Source organism: Chrysemys picta, chromosome 15 (genome assembly GCF_011386835.1).
Source record: "Chrysemys picta bellii isolate R12L10 chromosome 15, ASM1138683v2, whole genome shotgun sequence".
NCBI classification, from domain to species: Eukaryota; Metazoa; Chordata; order Testudines; family Emydidae; genus Chrysemys; species Chrysemys picta.
The window spans coordinates 4,145,127-4,163,819 of NC_088805.1; the positions used below are offsets into that span (position 1 = coordinate 4,145,127).

The following is an 18,693-nucleotide window of genomic DNA, read 5'->3' on the forward strand; positions in this document are numbered from 1 at the left end:
GGGGAGTGGAGCAGGGGGCAGCAGTACAGTGACACGGAGAGGAGTGGCAACAAGTCCGGGAGACAGTGGGGCAGTGGATGCCAGCGCGGGCTCCGCCCCCAGAACAGGCAGCCCCCCCCATGCCCTCCCCCCAGCGCGGGCTCCGCCCCCCCAGCACAGGCTCCGCCCCCAGAACAGGCAGCCCCCCCATGCCCTTCCCCCAGTGCGGCCTCAGCCCCCCAACATCCAATCCCTGTACAGTACAGCGTGCCCCGTCCCGCAACCCCCAGGCACGGGCACCTCCCTAGCCCAGCCCCGCCCCGCCCCGCCCCGCGCCATTCAGAACTACACGCCCCAGAATGCCGCGGGCGGGGCGGGGCTCTGGCCACGGGGCGGGGAGGTCAATGAATTGAAATGAGCCAATGGAGAAGCAGCGTGAGCTGGATTGGGCGGTCCGCGCCTGGTGACTGGTGGGAGTGGGTGTGTGGGCGGGGCTGGCAGGCGGGGGTTGGGGGCTGGCGCGGCGGGCGCCGCTCAGTCCCAGCTGCGGCAGGAGAGGAGCGGAGCCGGGACGTGGCCGGGGCTCATGGCCTGGCCGAAGCAACGCTACAAGAGGTGCGCGGGGGAGCGCTCCGGATTAGAGGGGAGGCAGGCACTGACTAATCCGGATTGAGGGTTTGGAGGGGCAGCGGCCAGTGTGGGTTAAAGGACTGGCCGTTCCTAGTTGAGGATGGGGGCGGTGCTCTCCGATCCGGATTAAGGAATTAGTGGATCTGGCTAATCCCAGGGTGGGAGGTCGGGTGGTCTCTAATCTGGATTGTACAATTGGGGAGATTGCCAAATCTGGATTGGGGTGCTGTTTGCTAATCCAGATTAAAGAGGGGAGGGAAACATGTTGACCAACCCCTCCCCCCAACCCAAACAAACCCCAAAGTTGGGAAAGTCTCTCATTTAAACCAAGCCCTGGCTCCCTGGGGCAAACTATTCCAGAGCCCTGCCCTGTGGGTTTTTCCTTCCCTTCCTTAAAGCGTCCGGTAGTGCCTACTGTCAGAGATGAGCGACTTGTCTCATCTGGTTTGGCAGTTCCTACTTCCTTTAGTCCATTCGGGGGGGGGGCAAACATAGAACCAATCTGCATTAAGGAAATCTGGGACCCCGGCCAGTGCCAGCGTAGAACCTGGTAGGATGGGTGTATACAGCCTTTCACCACAGGACTAGTTTATTTGGACCTGAGACAAGCCATGCCTGAAAGCTGCCAATGGCTATTCGGTGGTTTATGTGAAATGAGCTCGATACCCACCTCACAGCTGGGGCTCACTGGTGATCAGAGTTGGCTCAGCGGCGAGGCCGTGGATGGGACGGGCTCCTTGTCGCCCCAGAGCAGAGTCCTCCACTTTGTCTAGTAGCCTGATGACTTTCACCAGCACTAAACTCTGAGGGCAACAAATACCATGGGCAGGGCAGGGGGAATTGGTCAGTACTAAAAAGGTGGGTATGCTTGGACCAGCCAATCCACAATAATAAACTGGGGGTAACTGATATGATTGGCCACTTCCCTTTCTCGTTGTAGTTCTTTATGCCCAAATATTGCACCTCTCTGAGGTGGAATGTCTCTTATTTTGGTTTTAATAAGATCAAGCTGTATTTGGGGAATCTCTCTTCCTGGTCAAAAAGGAGGTGTTGTTTGTGGGTGGGTGGATGGTGTCTCTGGATAAATCGATTGGGGAGGGAGCGTGGTTAAGGGGCGCTGGCAGATCTGGATGCATGAACGTGGGGTGTAGTGCTGGAGAAGTAGTCGGAAGCCTTGTGTGAGTGGGACGGATGCATTCAGCTCAGGCTTCGCCTCTGGCAGAGCATAGGGTGTTGGTGAGGCTCTTGGAGTGTGCTGTGGTTTGCTTTCAGAGTGACTCTGTTTCCAGCCCTGGGATTAGCAACCAGTGAAACAGCTGTAGGTTGATCCCATTTGCCTTTCGTCAGAGGTTTAATAAATCCAGGAATCTCTTTGCAGCTTCGCTGACATCCTGCAATCTGTTCCTTTGCAGAATTCCTTCTGTGAGCTGGCAGTCCCAGAACAGCACGGGCCCTACGGCCTGCTCCCGTCCGCTCACTTCCACGCAGCATCCAGCCCTGAGAGCTGCCCAGAACAGTGCAGTCACTGAGACCAGGCCTGCATTTGGCGTGAAGGGAGGCAAGCATGTCTGAAGAGAACCTCCTGAGCATGGATGAGGGAGCCCTCCGGAAACTGGTGAGTCCCTCCTGAGGGGCAGCCCCATGGGAACGTGCGTGTGTATCTCCTCGGTAGCTCCTGACCTTGGCCGCGTCCTCTCCGCAGAGCGCTCAGACCTTCCCTGCTGAAAGAAAAGAGAAACCACTGCTCCGTTCACCTTTCTGCTTGAGCCTTTCCCTGATAGCGTGGCAGCTGTAGCGCGTGGTGGTTGGCTGAGCGCTGGGGCACTCTGGGTGCCTGGGAGTATGTGTCAGGTGTTCCGCTGTAATCAGGATGGGAGGAAGAAATGGAAACAACTCCTGTAATTTCCAGAGCACAACCTGGGCAGGACGTATGTACAGCCTGCTGCCAGAGTCAGGCCCTGCCCACTGGGGTTGTGGCTCTGTTTCTGTTTACACTGTAACTGTTGCTGGGCTCGGGGGGACTCAGGTACAGCCCTGCCATGCTTTGGTCTTGCAGTGTAAATGGGACGTTTGTGCACCTAGGCTCTGGCACAGTTTGGGATCTGGTTGAGACCAGTTCTCTTCCCCATGGTGGAGGCAGATCAATGCCGTGGCTGTTCGGCCCTGTCTACACTTCCTTTGAAACTGGTTTCCTAGCTGCTGGCTTGCTCGGTGCCTGGTGGCGTTGCTGCGCTATGGGCACGCGATCGGGTGAGCTTGGCTGGCACAGCCGGAGGGGTTGGGAGGCTGCTTGTTTGTAACTCAGGAGATAAAACATCTCTGCCTGCTCCCCAGAGACCCCCTGGGCCAGGTCTGGGCATGGGAACGGCGTGAGCGTGGCTGAAGCTAAGCAGTGCTAGTTTGTACTCCGGCCTGGGCATAACAGAAGGGTGAGCGGTCCTAGCCCACTGCTGGGTGGGGTGGGGGCAATGAGACTGGGCGAGTCTAGTGGAAAGGCCTGGGCTGGCCAGCTTCCTGGGCCTGGGGGTGCTCCAGACCATGGGGCCTGAGCGAGCTGTGTCTGCAGCCCCTGCGTTTGGCGCCGGTCGCTGGCTGCAGGGCCTGTCGCCCGTCACCCCAGTGGCTGGAGATAACAGTGACTGGCCCCTGGGAGCGCCCTGTGTGAGTGCCTGCCCGGCGTCCCTGGCTGCGTGCTGAGCTCTTGGCTAAGGGGGGCTCTGGGGTCCCCTCCCAGTCTGGGATTGCGAGCTCTCCCCACTGAGGGCAGGTGCGTTGGGCTCCAGCCACTGCTCCCACGAGGGCACTTTGCGTGGGGCTGAGTGAGGTGGGGAGCGCGGCAGTGTGTTGGCCCAAATCTCCTGAGGCGGCTGCTGCTTGCTCCCATGGGGGGCACAGGGACCCTGGGGGATCAGCTCCCGCCCCTGCCGAGCCTCCCCACCAGTGCCTGATGATGGGGGACATGCATAGGCAGAGAGGGTGGTGGGTGCCCAGTGAACAGCAGGGTTAGTGCTCGCTCTCTGAGGAAGCAGGGGTCTGCCATGCCCCGCCTATGTGATGGCCCCGTAGGGGCCCGACCCCCTTGTTCTGGCACCGGAAGGGGAGAGGGGGGGCCACTCCCAGCTCTGTGCCTGGCATGGTGGGGCTCTGGCAAGCTCGCTGTCCTGTTGCTGCTGACCGTATCCCTGGCCTTGGCGTGCATCAGTCCCTTCTGCAGGCTGCCCCAGACGCACTCTGCCACTTGCCCCGTTGCCTTGCCCTGCTCAGCTGTGCTGCTGAGCCTGGCCTCTGGGCTCCTGCTGCCAGGGACAGGGGTTGATGCTGTTGTTTGTCAGCTGCCTTGTGCATGTCTGGCTCCGGTCTCTGGCTCCTGCCCGCTCGGGTGGCCCTGCCCTGCTCTCTGCTGCTAGAATCCAGGCACAGCAGGAAGCGCTCTGCCCCCTCTCTGCAGGGCCTCTGCCCTGGAGCAGCCAGCGCTCCCCATCTGCTCCAGCTCCCTCCTAGTGCGTGTGTCGAGTTGCTTAGCGTGCCTGTGGAAGGGACCCTGCGGACTGGGACAGAAACCTCCCATCCCCCTCCTTTCACTACCCACTTGCTGTGCCCAGCAGCAGGTAGCTCCAGGACCACTGGCTCCTTCGGCAGCAGCACGTCCTCCTCTGCCCTGTTTCTCCCCCGGCTGCTGGACAGACACTGGGTCCCAGGGCAAGGCGTCTGCAGTCCCCCCCGCAGTAATAACCCCCACCCTAGGCCCCCCTGCCTGCTGGAGTGGTCAGAGAGCTCCCAACCCAGGGTGAGGAAGTGGGGGGGCTCCTGAGTGGGTGCCAGCCGGCGGTCTGCTCCGAAACACACCGCTGGGGCCGCGGCCGGGCAGGCGGGGCTGCCGCCTATGTGGCTGGGCTGGGCTGGGCTGTCCTCAGCAGGGAGGCCGGATTTCCCCTCTCCCTCCCGTGGGCAGTCCTGGCCCCCTGGCTACCCCCAGCAGAGCAGCTCCGCGGGGAGTTAGCGATGGACTGCACTGGAGATGGGGGCTGCGATCACCCAGGGTGACACACTGGGGCTGTCGTGGGGTGGGAGTCCTCCAGCTAGGGCCCTGGGCTGCACAGCGGCCCGGAGAGCCTGGTTCTGGGGGACAATGCTGCCAAGGGCCCCATGCTGCTCTCTCTGCTGTGGGGCCAGGCACAGCTGGACTGCTAATTCCCCCCTCCCCCATCTCGGCCGCTGGCCTCGAGCGGGAGGGTTTGGCTCCGGCGCTCCAAAGGCCAAACTGCTGGTGACCGAGGTGCTGTGTCAGTAATCCTGGGAAATGGTTAACGGCGGGAAGCTGAGTCAGCCTGGGGGGAACGTCCCGTCTCAGCAGGCGGCTGGGGCTGGAGACCTGGCACCCCCTGGGGCTCGGGGGGCCGGTGCTTGGCCTGTCCGTCCTGCGCGTGTCTGGGAGCCAGCCCTTGGGAGTGCGCTCTGGGTGGCAAGGTGGGGACCGACCCCCCCCCCCCCGGCTCGGCTCGGGGGGGAGTGGACTGACACCCCCACCAGGCTTGGTGGGGGAGCGGGCAGCCAGAGCGGTAGTGCGGGGAGCTGCAGAGAAGAAGGCTGACCCCCCCCCCCCCAGGCTCGACGGGGGGGAGTGGACTGATTCCCCCCCCCCCCCCCCCCGGCTCGGTGGGGGAGCGGGCAGCCAGAGCGGTAGCGCGGGTAGCTGCAGAGAAGACGGCTGTCGCCCCCACGGAGGGGAGCTTTCATGAAGGGATGGAGGAAGCTGGCACTAGATCAGCAGAGGGGAAGGCACTGGACAGCAGATAGTGCAGCCAGTTGGAGTGAGAGATCCTGCGGGGAGCCCGGGGTGTGGCTGATCCTCTCGGGGCGGCGCGAAGCTGGGGCAGCGCGGAGAGCTGCGGGGGGCTCCGTAGTCCAGGCCAGTGGAGGGGGAGCAGGTGCTGTGGTGTACCCGAGCGGGGCGGTGGCGGAGAGCTGCGGGGGGCTCCGTAGTCCAGGCCAGTGGAGGGGGAGCAGGTGCTGTGGTGTACCCGAGCGGGGCGGTGGCGGAGAGCTGCGGGGGGCTCCGTAGTCCAGGCCAGTGGAGGGGGAGCAGGTGCTGTGGTGTACCCGAGCGGGGCGGTGGCGGAGGTGTGGGTGCAGAAGGTGAGCTCAGGGCGCAGGATGAGGCCAGTGTTACAGCCTGCGCTGAGAGGGGAAGGGGGCATGGGCACGGGGGTGCACCCTGGGCTAGGGGGAGAAGTGGGCGGGGGTGTGACACTCCACTGAAGCATAGTCTCGGTGGAGGGAGCAGCCATGGGGTGAGCTGGGGCACCTGGTTTGCTAGGTAGCAGCGGGGCTGTGCTGGGAAGGCACCAGGCGCTCACACGGCTGTCGGGAGAGCAGCAGGCCTGCCCGGTGCCAGGGGAGCGATTGCAGTCAGACGCTCGTCACTGGCTCCATGGAGGAGGCGCTTTCCGGGTGATGCCCGGAGGAGGGGAGCTCTGCTGAGACCTGCAGGGGACGGCGTTGGGGCAGGGTGGTGGCAGCTGTTGGAGGGTTACTGGGAAGGGCAGCAGTGTGGGGAGGTGGGAGGGCATGAGAGGGGCCCGCATGTGATGCCTGGCTTGTGTGGGAGCCCCTTGCCCTGTGTGGGGCCTTGCTGTGGGGCAGGCACTCCCCAGTGACAGCAGCTGGTGCTGGATGGCAGTTTGGGAGACTTATCTTGTCTCCAGCACAGTCCCGTGACCATCCCCTGCCCAGCGCCCGACTGCCCCCTCGGGGCCCAAGGCCCTCGCTGAGCTCTTGTTTGGATTGCTTGCTGACGGGTCTCCAGGTTCATCTGTTCTGGCGCCTGGTTCTTGTAGCCAAGGCCCTGGAGTCTCGTGTGGACTCTGCTACGGTCTGGCTGCGTGACCTGAGCGGCCCGGTGAGGAGAGCGTCTGTCCTGCTAGAGCCTGGTGCTGGGCTGTCACTTGGGCCCTGCCCTTCTGTGCGCTTGGAGGTGAAGAGAAGAGCCAGGGCACCCAACTCAACCTGTTCTGAGTGCGTGGAGCTGCGGAGCCCTCGCCGAGGTCACGGCAGAGAGGGGCTTTTTTCTGTTGCCAGGCATAGACCATAGGTGCCCTAGCTGTGCCAGAAACCCCTTTGTGCCTCAGTTTCCCCTTGAATTCTCCTCATACCCTGGGGAGCCAGGGGCTTGACTCAATCAGTGATGGAGCAGCTCCTCCGCTGGAGGGTGTGCTCAGAGGGGGAGAAGCATGGCTGGGATCCAGCGATGGCTGTCCCTCCTCCTCTCTGCCCCCCAGGGGCGACTGGGCCCAGCTGCTCCCCACACAATGCGGATTGTCACCTGTGCTCTCGTCCGGCCTGGCAGTGGCTGCTGTGCCTGCAGGACTGGGCATGTGGGCAGAGCAGCAGGGGCTGGGCCCAGGCGTTGTGGGGAAGGGGAGGGGTGAATGGGTTTCTCTGACGCGTGTCACTCTTGCCCTGTCTCCCCTGTGGGGCTGGAGAGGGCTAGGATCCCCATCCCTGGCTGTGGGGGGGAGCCCCCTGCCCAGGGGCTGTCCCTAGCTGTGTGCTCTGCCTCTCGCGGCTGGGAGAGGCCCCTTCCGAGCTGGCATGGGAGGAGGGATTTTTCTGCTGGCTTTTGGCTCTGCCTGTGTTGGAAGAGGATTAGCCCATATAAGGAGAAACTGCCTGCCTCTCCCTGCACTTCCTCCCCCTCTCCACGCCCAGCCGCCTCTGCTCCCCTCTGCTTCCCCCTTCCCAGCCCTAGCTCCCTTTAAACCCGTGGGTTCTGGCTCCCTCCCGCCCTTTCCGCTTTCCTCCCCATGCTTGCCTGAGGGGTTTGCCATTGGAGGTGGGGGGAGGGGGGGCTGGCCTGTTCTTAGGGGGCACCATGGGGGGGGTAGTGATTTCTGCAGAATCCGCTCCTGGCCTGTGCAGGCGCTGCCTGTCTCGGGGTTCACCTGGCTGGTTCGCTGGGAACCTTCCCGCCCCCGAGCTGGGTGTGTGCTAGGCTCCCTGGTGCTGAGCTCTGCCCAGGGTGGTGCTGCCTGGCTCAGCTGGCAGCTGATTGGCTGGTTTGAATGGTCACACTGCTGCCTCCTCTTCTGAAAGGAGCCGGGCAGGCTCAGCCCATGCGGCAATGAGGGACGTGTGGCCAAGCCTGATCATGGGGGAGGCAGAGCCCCCGGGTCCTGCGGCCTGCACGAGGTGGCACCAGCCCCGAGAGCTTGCCCTGGCAGCCCCCCTGGCAGGGCCGTGGGGCGATCAGGGGGATTGTAAATGTGTCTGAGGAACATGGAGTAAAATCCTCCCAGAGAGAGGGGGAGACTTGCACCCCTGGCACACAAGGCCTGGGGCAGAGGGGCCCGCGCTGTCGCCTGGACACCCCCACCTCTCGCACGCAGCCGGATGCATCCGTGGACTCCAGCCCAGCCTGTTAAGCTGTGCTGAGCCCCCTCTGGACCAGGTCGACCCAAAGCTGGGGCATGCGCCCCCCTCCCGGCCTCTCCACATTCCAGTCTGGCTCATTAGAGAGGCAGAATGCAAATCCCCTCCCAGCTGGGGCCAGACAAAGGGCGGGCCAGGGCTGGAGGGGCGCAGGTGCAGGGTCCACCTGTTTCTTCACTGATGCTGGCTTTTGGGAAGGATTGTGTCCCCCCCCCCCCCCTTTGGATCCTCACTTTACCTTCCCTCAAGCCATCTCCCAGCCCTGGCTCTCACTTTCCCACTGATCCCCCCTCCCCCACCCACCTGTAGTCCTTCCTTTGAACTGCTGTGCCGTGTTATGTGCTGTTAAACAGCTGCCGTGACCCACCCCAGAGATGGCTGCCTGGGGCTGGGATGTATGGCTTCATAGAGACAGGTGGTCCATAGCACCTTTAGAGATGCAGGCCATGAGAGAAGTGCACCCAACTACTGTCCGTAGCTGTCTGCTCAGTCCGTCCGTCCACGTGCCCAGTGTCTGGCTCCTTGGTGCCCCTCTCTCCGTTCTGTGCTGGCTCCCTCCGGTCCTTTGCCTTTCCCCAAAGCCATGCGGGTTTGGAGGTAATTATAGCTACCTATAAATGGGAAAACTTGCCCCGTCCCAGTGCTGGGGAGAGGCCTGTGAATGGCAGGGGGCTCTGGTACTGCCAGGGAAGCCGCCCACCCGTGACTTGCTGGAGCCCTGTTTACAAGGCCACATTGTATGTTTCGCTAGGCAGGCGTTAGCTCGTAACCGTTAATTTACTGCCTGGTGGGGGGTGGTGGTGCGCGAGGGCCTCTGGCACGTCCCGAGCTGAGCAGGGTGGAACGTTCAGTCCTTTCCCGGCCGATCGGCTTAGGCTGTGGTTTCCAGTACATTTGTTTCCCCTGCGCTGCTGGCCGCAGAGCATCGAGGGCTGTTTGTTTTCCCTGTCCTGGGCTCGGTGCTGACGTGGGTTAGAGATGTGGATGCTTCCCCTGCTCTGTTGTAATCTCTCCTCCGCGGAGGGAATGCTTTCCAGGGAACCAAGCGCAGAGCAATACCGTCTAGAGCCGGCGCAGTGCTGGAGACCCTGGCTGGCTTCTCTCCCTTTCTCCGGTCTCCCCCATGCCGTCTGGCTGGCTGGGAGCGAGCGGGCTCCAGAGGCCCAATATTGGAAGAGAGGCCTGGTCTCTGGCTGGGCTGCTCCCCCAGAAAGCATTAGGCTGAGGGGTGCAGCTGCGACTGGAGAGCGTGATGAGTGCCATTCTCCCAGCTGGCTGGGCGAGGAAGGCCATGTGGGGCAGTGGTGTGGGCTGCAGGCCGTGTCTTGGCAGGGAAGGGGTGCGGGAGCTCCTGGCCCTTCACTCTGGGAGTGTGTGCGCCAGCCATGTTGATTCAGGCGGTCCTGCTCCCAGCAGGCCAGTGCGACCTGCCCTCTGCCCTTCTTGCATGGTCCGGGGGCCGGGCGCGCCGCAGAGGGACGTGGGGCGGCCAGGAAACAGAGCTGACAACGAGGGCAAATGTGACCCATTATCCAGGAAATGGGACCGGGGCCAAGCGCTGTCAGCAGGATGGGGGAGGGAGGCCTGCTGTGGGGGGGCAGGCCGGGGGGAGCAGTTCCCTCCTTCCTGCTCCGATAAGGAGCTGCAGTGCCAAAAGGCAGGGACATGAGGCACCTTCTGTCCGCACCCATGGGGGGGAAGGCTCCAAACCCCTCCATGTCCCCTCCCACCGGCCCCACTCTGCCCCCCTCCTTGCGCTGCCATCTCTTAGGAGTGATAGGGGTCCACAGGGATATCTGTCCCCTCATGCTGGGGGCTGGGCAGGCCTGTACCCGCATCCAGTGGGACGGGAGGGGGCGGTGGGAGGGGGCGGTGGTGCTCGCTCAGCAGCTGGTCACAGCCTGGGGGTCTCATTGGGAGCAGCTGGAAGATCCACAGGGCTGAGGGCTCATCTGAGCCCACTGCCCCCGCACAGTGGGGTGCTGGGCCTGTTGCCCACGGCTAGCCGGCGATGCCACTGCCTTGCCTTGGGGAGAGTCCATCTGATTTCCCCAGGCCTCCCCCCACCCCAGCCCCGGATTTCCCTTCTCCTGGGAAGCCGCGTCCTGCAGCTGAGCCCTTCGAGGGGGCTGGGGCTCCTCTGACTGCGGGGGGGGGGGGGGGGGTTGGGGGGTTTGCTGCCTCTGGGTGGGTGTCTCGGCGCTGTGTCCACACCAGGCTTTTCCCCCCAGCAGTGACACTGCAGACGGGGCCCTGGGCAGTGGCTGGTGGCTGGAGCAGTGGTAGGAGCCTTGAGCTTGGTGCACTGGGGGCTTGGGGCTGGAGTGCCGCTCGGTGCCTGGTAAGGCTGGGCGCTGACTGGGGGGGACCTTGGGGCAGCATTTGGAGTGGGCTGATCAGGCAGACGCCAGGCCGGATCGGCTCAGCTGCCGGGGCCTTTCCAGAGGCTGCAGGTGGAGGCCACTTTGATGGATGGGAGGGGGAGGGGCTGGAACTGTTGGGGGGCGTGCCCCCCACTCACTCTGCATGGCAAATGCAGGGGGTTTCACCTCTGATCCTCCCCTGCCCCAGAACGTCCTTGCTGATGTTGCACAGGGAAGCCCCTGCCTAGACTGTGGGGGTCCCCTGCGTGTCTGAGCTCTGAACGAGCTACCCGCTGTCCTGGCCAGCTCCGCTCTGCGGGCCTTGGCCTGCCTGACCCCTGCTTTCCTCTGCGCAAGGGGCAGGGCTGCACTCTGTCCCTAGGGGGCCTGGCTGGGCTCTGGCTCGGGGGGGACATGGGCTTGTGACACCCCCACATGCCCGGCTGTTAGCAGCCCCAGTGGGGGAGCCCAGGACTCACTGGGGGAGTATCTGCTGCTAGGCTCCAGCCAGGGAACAGCCCTTCCTGCGCCAGAGCTGAGGGGCTGCCCTGTCTGGGTCCCCTTTGTGCTCCCTCGGGTGCTCCTGGCAGTGTCCCCCCCCCCCCCCCCCCAGGGCTCTGGGTACGCTGCTGCCACGGGCGATCTGGCCCGCCCCGTCCCACTGAAGCAGGTGGCTGAAACCCACCCAGGAGACGGTCTATGTGCTAAGCGCTCCTGCTGCTGGGGGCAGCCGACCCTGCAGGCTGGCAGCTGAGGGGGGAAGCACCCAAGCCTGCCACTGTGGGCCGTGGCTCCTGAGGGGCAGCATGTGCCCAGCTCTCGGCACGTCAAGTCCCTGCCCTGGGGTGGAATAGATACTGTTTGTGTGTCGCCAAGCCAGCTGTTGCTAGGCCTAGCACTGGTCTGACTCTGAATGGCCCAGGGGCTGTGGTCCAGGCTTCCCCTGGAGGAAGCCCAGTGCCAGGGCACCTGCTTCCCACCCCACAAGCTCTTGGTCCTGGGGAAGCTCCAGAGAGGAGCCGGGGGGGCTCACCCTGCAGAGCAGGCAGCGGCACTAGGCGGGGCTGGGCCATGGAAGGGCAGAGGGAGGTGCTGTCCCAGGCTAGGTATGCTGGTGCCCCCAGGCAGGGAGAGGCGTTGCTGGAGGCAGAATGGCCTGCCCTGGCTGTGGGATGTCATGAGGGGGAACCGTGGCTTGGCCTTGGCCTGCTGACGATTGCCGTATGCCCACTAGGGGTTCACCCCAGGGCAGAGCACACCTGGCTCTGAGGGAGGAGAGGCCTGGGTCTGCCAAGGGAGGGCAGGCGGCCCCCTGGCCCAGGATGCTGTGCAGTGCGCCCTAGCCTCTCCTGAGGTGAAGAGTCCGGCTCAGTCCCCATGGGGACAGGCGGGAGCACCGATTCCTGGCTGGGCTGGGCAGGGCGTGAGGAGTGCAGAGCTTGTGCCCCCATCCTGGCAGGGAGAAGGGCCCTGGGCCCCACTCTGAGCTCAGCTTCCTCCTCTGAGCCCCTCGCAAGCTCCTGCCCTCTGGGAGCCTGACTCCCGCATCCCTCAGGGTCTCTGGTGACTGCCCCAGTGGCAGCTCAGGGCTGAGGTCTCTCGTTGCTCCCGGCCTGCACAGCCATGCTGGAGCGTCGGCGGCTTTGAACCAAAAGGGCCATTGGTGCAGCTGGCCTGGCAGCACCAGGGGGGAGTGTGGGCAGGGGTGGAATCCCAACTCTGTGGGATTGCTGAGGGCAGGCAGGAGCACTTGGCTTCGGGGCCAGGATGATGGAGAGAAGCGTGGGGAGTTGGGGGCATCAGGCTGTGAATCTGAGAGACCCCAATGGAGCTGGCTCATGGGAGGCGTGAGCCCTCCCAGCCAATCCCTGTGCATCCTGTCTGCAGATTGAAAGGGTATTGCTGGCAGGCAGGGTTTCCTGTCTGTGGCTGGGTGGGGTGGGTGTCTCCATGTGGTGTCTCCTGCCTGCTCCGTGTGCCAGCGCAGTGCGTGGCACTGGATGACTGACTAGGGCTGTGGGGGGAATGTGCCTGGTGCTGCTTCCTGGGGACAGCAGCCGACCTGGCTTGTCAGTGTGGAGTCCCCTCCACCCCCCTTTACTGGAGAGCTGGAGCAGCTGCCGAGGAGGGGCTGGGAGGGAAGCCCGGAATGGAAGGGGTAATTTCCTCATTAGCCTGCCCCGCCCTTGCACACCCGTCCCAGGGGAGCAGCAAGAGGCCCTGTCTCCTCCCAGCTGTTCTCCCTGCACCTCTCTCCAGAACTGACTCGCTTTCCTTGCCAGGGTTCACGGGGTCTGAAGCCGCTTCCCTGCCCCAGGGGCCAGAGGCAGGGCCTGATCCTGGCTTACAGCCCCCGTGAGAGAGCCCTGCCTGGGGCTGTGTGGAAGAGAGCCAGCTGGACCCTGGCTGGCAGCCCCCCTGCCCGGCGGCCGTTCCCAGCTGTGGTGAAGAGGCACCAGTTGCCGCAGGGTGTGAGAACCAGCTGCAGCGTGGCTGATACCACCTGTGCTGATGGGCAGCGCGTGAGGGGGAGGGGGTCCCCACTCAGAGCCAGACGGGACTAAGGTCGTGGCTCCAGGAGGGAGCAGGTATCTCTGGCATGCTTGCGCTCTCCAGCGCATCAGGCAGTCCAGCGTGAGCCCTGTGCCACTCAGCCCCCTGCTGTCTCTGGCAGCCTCGTCTCAGAGTGCGGTCCCACTGGTGCATCCCTGGGGCTCAGACGCTCTCCCAGGAGGTGCCTTGTAGCCAGCAAAATGCCACCTCCTGCCCTGGCGTATGTGTCCTGGTCTCCAGGGCAGCCTGTGAGTGAAGGGGAGAGGGATGCCCAGGACTCTGCCACTTGGTCCCACCAGAGGCCCCGTGGCTGGTACCTGGCTATCTCCCCTCCCCTCCCCCCCCACCCCCCAGTTAATCTCTGCTCGGTATCCCTTCCATCCCGCCTTTTCCTCCCCCTGCTCTCCTGTCTGACCCCATCTCCACCAGCCCGTGCGGATGAGCTGGGGCTCCGGGGAGGGGAATCTTTCCTGTTCTCTGGGGATCAGGGGCAAGGTGTCTGGCAGGCCAGCGCCCACCCTGCACAGCATGGCGCAGAGCACTGGTGACCCGCGCTCGCCCTCCCACCCGGCTACGGGCTCTGGATAGCTGCGGGCCCTTTGTGCAGACGTTCTGGGCCAGGTGTTTGGGATTCAGGCAAGGACTAGCAGCTCCACCTGATGCTTCAGCATCTAGGAAACAGAGTCTGGTGCAGCTCTGAGCCACCCTGCTGGCTGGTCCCCACCCCACCCCCGGTGTGCCTGCCAGCTCCCTAACCTGATGCATCAGAGCCGCTCCCTAGGGACTCTACCACTGAGCGCCCTAGTGGTGGGGAGCGGGGTCTGGGGCAGGCAATGTTTACCCTCCTGTGGGTGCCTGGGCTTCCAGAGGCACCAAAGGGCACTGGCTTCTTGGGGGTGGGTCCAGCTGGCCTGGCACCTCCCGGAATGACGCTGCATGTTGGCAGGGTGAGCTCTGGCTGCAGAAACGGGGGAGCCGGTGGCTGACCTGACCCACACCATGCTCCATAGTCCCCCCAGCGTCGCACGTGGGCTGGATCCGGCTCGCTGCTCAAATCTGGGCCCAACCTGATTCTGCTCTGTCCAGGCTGGAAGTGAGAACCTGGGCTGGAGCTGCCAGGAGGGAAGTGGGGGCTGGGGGGAGCCTGGGGCCCTTGCCTCCTGGCTGGCACCTGGGGGGCTCCCCCTCTGTTGAGCGGTTGCGGCGTGTGGCCAGGAATCTGGAGTGGGGTCTCCCCTCGGGGGGTTTATGGAGCGGTGTCCCTAGCTGGCTGATGGGGAACGGGCCCAAGCTACAGATGGCTGGCAATGTTAATTCCACCCTAGCCCCGTCCCCCAAGAAACAGACAAAGGCTGGGGCTGCCGGGATGGGAGCTGCCTGCTCCCGGGGGGATGTGGTTCACCTCCTGCGCTGGGGGTCTTTCCCCTTGGGCCTGGTCAGTGGGCTGCAGGGTTTGTTTGGCTCCATGTGCTCAGGGGCAGGGGAGGCGGAAGCAGGAGCCCAGGCTGGGGCTGGCACCGCTGCTCCCACCCCTCAAAGGCTCCATCTCAAACAGCAGCTGGTTTGGGTCAAATAGTTTATTTTTAACAAATTCCATGAGAAATAGCGGCTGGAGCCAGTGGCTCCTTCAGCCCTGACATGCTGCAGTCAGAGAGGCGCTCCGGCTTGTGCAGGGCCCAGCTGGCTGGGCTCCTGCCCTCGCTTCCCGGGGTCTCCTGGGTCCCCACCCCTTGGGGCTGGGGGTCTCTGGGCTCCCCCCTCCCGTTAGGCCTGGGCCTGGCTTCCTGCACCTGGCCCAGCCGTGGGGTCCCTGGAGACGAGACCCTGTGCAGAGCAAGGCAGGAGTGCTGCCGTAGCAACAGCAAGGGAGCCACCCTTGGCTCCTCGGCCAGGCCCAGGGCACTGGGCCCGTGTGGAGCCGGCAGTGCCCTTCGTCCTGCATGACTGGCGCTGCCCACGGCAGCACTCTGCAGACCTGTCTGAGCAGCCTTCCCCAGAGCGGCAGCAGGGTGTCCTGTGTGCTGGGCTGGCTGAGGCCGCTGTGCTGCCGGGGGGTGCGGGGGAAACAGGTCCTGTTTTGCCCAGGGTTTGGAGGGTTGCTGGAGCTGAGGTCTCTGAGCTGGGTACGCTGCCCCCAAGGATGCTGGGAGTCCAGGTTCTCCACAGCCACCCGCGCCAGCTCCAACCACTCCCGAATCTCTGCACTGTTCCCTGTCCCACCCGCTATCCAAGGTGCTGCCCCTCCCACGGGCCTACCTGCTGGGCATGCCGTCAGAGCTCGTCTTGTGGCAGGACAGGGCGGTGGCTGCAAACGGGGGGGGAACGATAGCTGGACATCGCTCCCAGCCAGAGCCCAACCGAAGGAAGGGACATGTGGATCAGAGCTTGCCGTGAGATCGACATCAGGAAACGGGGCCTCCCACGCCCTGGCACGCTGCCCTCGGTGCTCCGGCATCTCCCTCCAGCTGCTGCAGTACCCAGGATAGGGCCCCCCGCTGCAGGCAGAGAAGCAGAGCAAACTCTGAGGGTGGGGAAGGGAACAGAGGGGTATTGTGGGGAGGGGGCAGGGGCTGCGGTGGTCAGGGGGAGTTGCATTGGTGCATCGTGGGTGCCTGTCAACCCCATCCCATTGCCGTCTCCGCAGGCTCCCTTTGCCCCAAGCAGACCCAGCCCTTGGGCCTTCCATTTTCTTTCCCGTCCAACCACCGCCCTGTGCCCCCCGGACAGATCTGTGTCTCTGCAGAGGGGCCTGGCCTGGACGTGCCCTGGAGTGTGCTGCCAGCTTCCTTCCTCCCCAGGGCAAGCGTTGGCAAGGCGGCAAGTCCGCGGCATGATCTGAAGCTGGACAGTGTGGGCCCAAGTCTTGCCTCTGCGTTCTGCTCCCTGCCCGGGCACTGCCAGCTGCAGTGTCGGGAAAGGCCAGTTGGCCTCCTCCTGCCCAGTCCCTGCTCTCTGTCCCTGTTGGCACGTGCATGTGTGACGCTGCCTCTGAGAGCCATGCCGGTGCCCCCGCTGCATAGGCACCCTCTGCTTTGTGTGCTGGGGCCGGAGGGCTGTGCGCCAAGGGCACACGCTGCCTGGCGAGGAGAGGACAGTGCCCAGCAGTGTGTGCGGTGACACTCCCGTGCAGCTAGCGCAGTGGCACAAACAGCCCCATTGTGCTGAGCGGGGGCGGCCCGGCGGGAGGGGCGCTCAGGAGGGGTGGCACTGACCGCCGCTCCCTTGGGAGAAGGGGGCTGGATAAATAGCAGGCTCTAGCCGTCCCTGGGTGACCTCCCCGCTCTGCTCTGCTCTGCTCCTCAGCTGGAGGCCACGCCGGACCTCGCTGAGCGGCGCCAGATCCGCTCCGCCATCCGGGAACTGCGGCGCCAGGAGCTGGAGCGGGACGAGGAGGCTCTGGCATCCAAGCGCTTCCGCTCGGAGCGCGGCAGCCGCCGGCAGGAGAACAAGGAGAACTGGCTGCGGTGAGTGCAGGGGCTGGGGCATGGGGTGTGGGCCCCGCCACACCTCGTGGGCAGGGCTGAGCTGCCCACCCCGGCCCAGTGAGCCTGGTTTATGGAGCAGAGTCTTTGCCCCTCCCAGCAGGGATGGCAGTGCCCCTGGCAGGCAGGCCGGTGCTCGCTGCTCCCTGGATACCTGGTCCTCCTGCCGTAGGGCCCGTGTGGGATGAGGCAGGCTGGGATGGCAGCTCCTGCTTGCTCCGTGTCCCTGGTCCCCCCAGAGGAGAAGCTACAGCTCGGCTTAGGGGAAGTGCCCCCATCCTGGCATCATGCCGTCTTGGCCCCTCCCTGCCCGCACCACCAAGAAGCTGAGCGTGCACTCGGATTTCTGGCACTGGGGGGACAGCCCAGTTCCCCAGCCTGCGTGCCCCTGGTCAGACTGTCTCTCTGCAGGTCTCAGCGGCTGGAGGAAGAGCAGCAGAAATCCCTGGCGCTGCTCTCCGGGAAGCTCGACTCCATCACGGACGTGGAGGAGCTGACGGCTCTGGTGAGTTGCCCTCCAGGGCGTGGGCTGCTGGCGGCCCTCTGGGGGAGGGAATGACCCCGCTCTGGCTCCGTTCCAGGAGGTAAGTCTGCGCTCTGCCCTGGGTGTGGGGTGGGGAGGATCTGGTACCAGCCAGGGTGCCTGCTGCCTTCCAGCTCGGCTCCCTTCACTCCCTCTCCTTTCCTGTGATCAGGGCAGCCAAGCACAAGATGGGGAGCTAGGACTCCTGGGTTCTGTTCCCAGCTGTGCCCCTTACTCGCTGTGCGACCTGGGGCAGGCCATATCCTTGACCCTCTCCGTGCCTCAGTTTCCCCTCGGTAAAACAGGCCGGGGTGCGGGTCCATTGCTGTGCCCTTGCTACTGCTCGCACACTCTGGTTGGGGGTCCCCTGGTCTCGTCAGCGCCTTCCCCCATCTGCCATGTCCCATCACCTTCCGCTCCCATCAGCTACCCTGTCTGAGCAGTGTCCAGGGGAGCCGTGGCCAGGCATTGCCTGAGCAGTGCCGTCGGGCTGCTGGCAAGGCGCAGAGAGCTGGGCGGGCATGGAGCCCCCGGTGCCAGGAGCAGGGTGGGTACTTGCCGTAGTGCCAATGGAGCAGTTGAGATTGGGACCTCTCACGACCCAGGCTGGCGAGCAGGGCTGTGTGTATGGCAGCGCGGGGGCAGAGCCGGCTGTCGACTGGCATGTTCTGGAGTCTCCCTCTTGGGGGCTAGGGCTGAAGGAGCAGGGCAGTGGAGGGTGTCCCGCCAAGGGGACCTGAGTCTAGGGCTGCAGTGTCCTGGTGGATGGGAGGTGGGGAGGATGCAGACGGTTTGGTCTCCCACTGGCGTGGGGGTGCGGGCGGGAGGAAGAGGCTGCTGGCTGGTTTGCCTGGAGTGTGAGCTCCTCCCCAGCAGGTGCTGCACCTCCCACCCTTGCCCCCAGTAGGCAGCATTCAGTGAGAGCGTCTGGAGCACTGTTCCCCCGGGGCAGCGCCTGACCACCTAGCCGTGGGGAAACTGAGGCAAGGCGGGGCCATGCCTTCCCCAGGTACCATGGGGAGTTTGTGGCAGAACTGTCGCTAGAACCCAGGAGTCCTGGCTCCCAACCATCCACTATAACCCCTGCTCTGTGCTCCCTCCCTTCCTGCCCCTGGCGCCCATGCATGGAGCAGCGGCAGAGGAAACCTGCGCTGTGCCAGGTGGATCATACACCTAGACAGGATTTCTGGCGGCTGCTGAACCCACCTGGCCTGTCTGGGAGTGGGCTGCAGCCGAGCCTGGGTGGGCTGGACCTGGCGCTGGGGGCGCTCCCTCCCCCATCGTGCCAGGAGCCTGGGGTGGCTGTGGAGCGGAGAGAGCCCATGTTGTGCCCCTTTCTGCCACAGCTGCGAGGAGCCGACGAGTACGAGGAGCGCAAGCTGATCCGGGCCGCCATCCGCAAGCTGCGGGCCAACGAGATTGAGGGTACGGCACCCCCGTCCCCTGGCTCCTTGCGCAGGCCTGGCCTGGCACTGCCCCGGGCCAGCTCCTCGTTAACTGGCTCCTCCCTCCCTCCCTTCCAGCTGCGGCCTCGGCAGGGAGAGCCCACAACAGCCGGAAAGGGGAAAAGGAGCCACTGGCCTCCAAGGGGAAGGAGAGCTCGGATGGGGGCAGCTCGCCGGTGAGTGGGGCGGGGGGAGCTTGCCGGTGAGGTGTGGGGCCGGAGGGAGCTCTGTGGTGAGTGGGGCGGGGGGAGCTCTGTGGTGAGTGGGGCGGGGGAAGCTCTGTGGTGAGG

General features: G+C 64.6%; 1 protein-coding gene across 1 annotated transcript in view; it reads left to right on the forward strand.

The window, feature by feature from the left end:
- Positions 1-458: 458 nt before the first annotated feature.
- The window catches only part of LOC101930753 (smoothelin), a 48,240-nt gene continuing 30,005 nt past the window's right edge, over positions 459-18,693 (forward strand). Inside the window, 6 exon segments of the mRNA XM_065568256.1 lie at positions 459-594; positions 2,022-2,224; positions 16,257-16,417; positions 16,847-16,940; positions 18,305-18,383; positions 18,482-18,579. Of these exon segments, the coding sequence (XP_065424328.1) occupies positions 2,174-2,224; positions 16,257-16,417; positions 16,847-16,940; positions 18,305-18,383; positions 18,482-18,579 (483 nt within the window). The 5' untranslated portion in view covers positions 459-594; positions 2,022-2,173.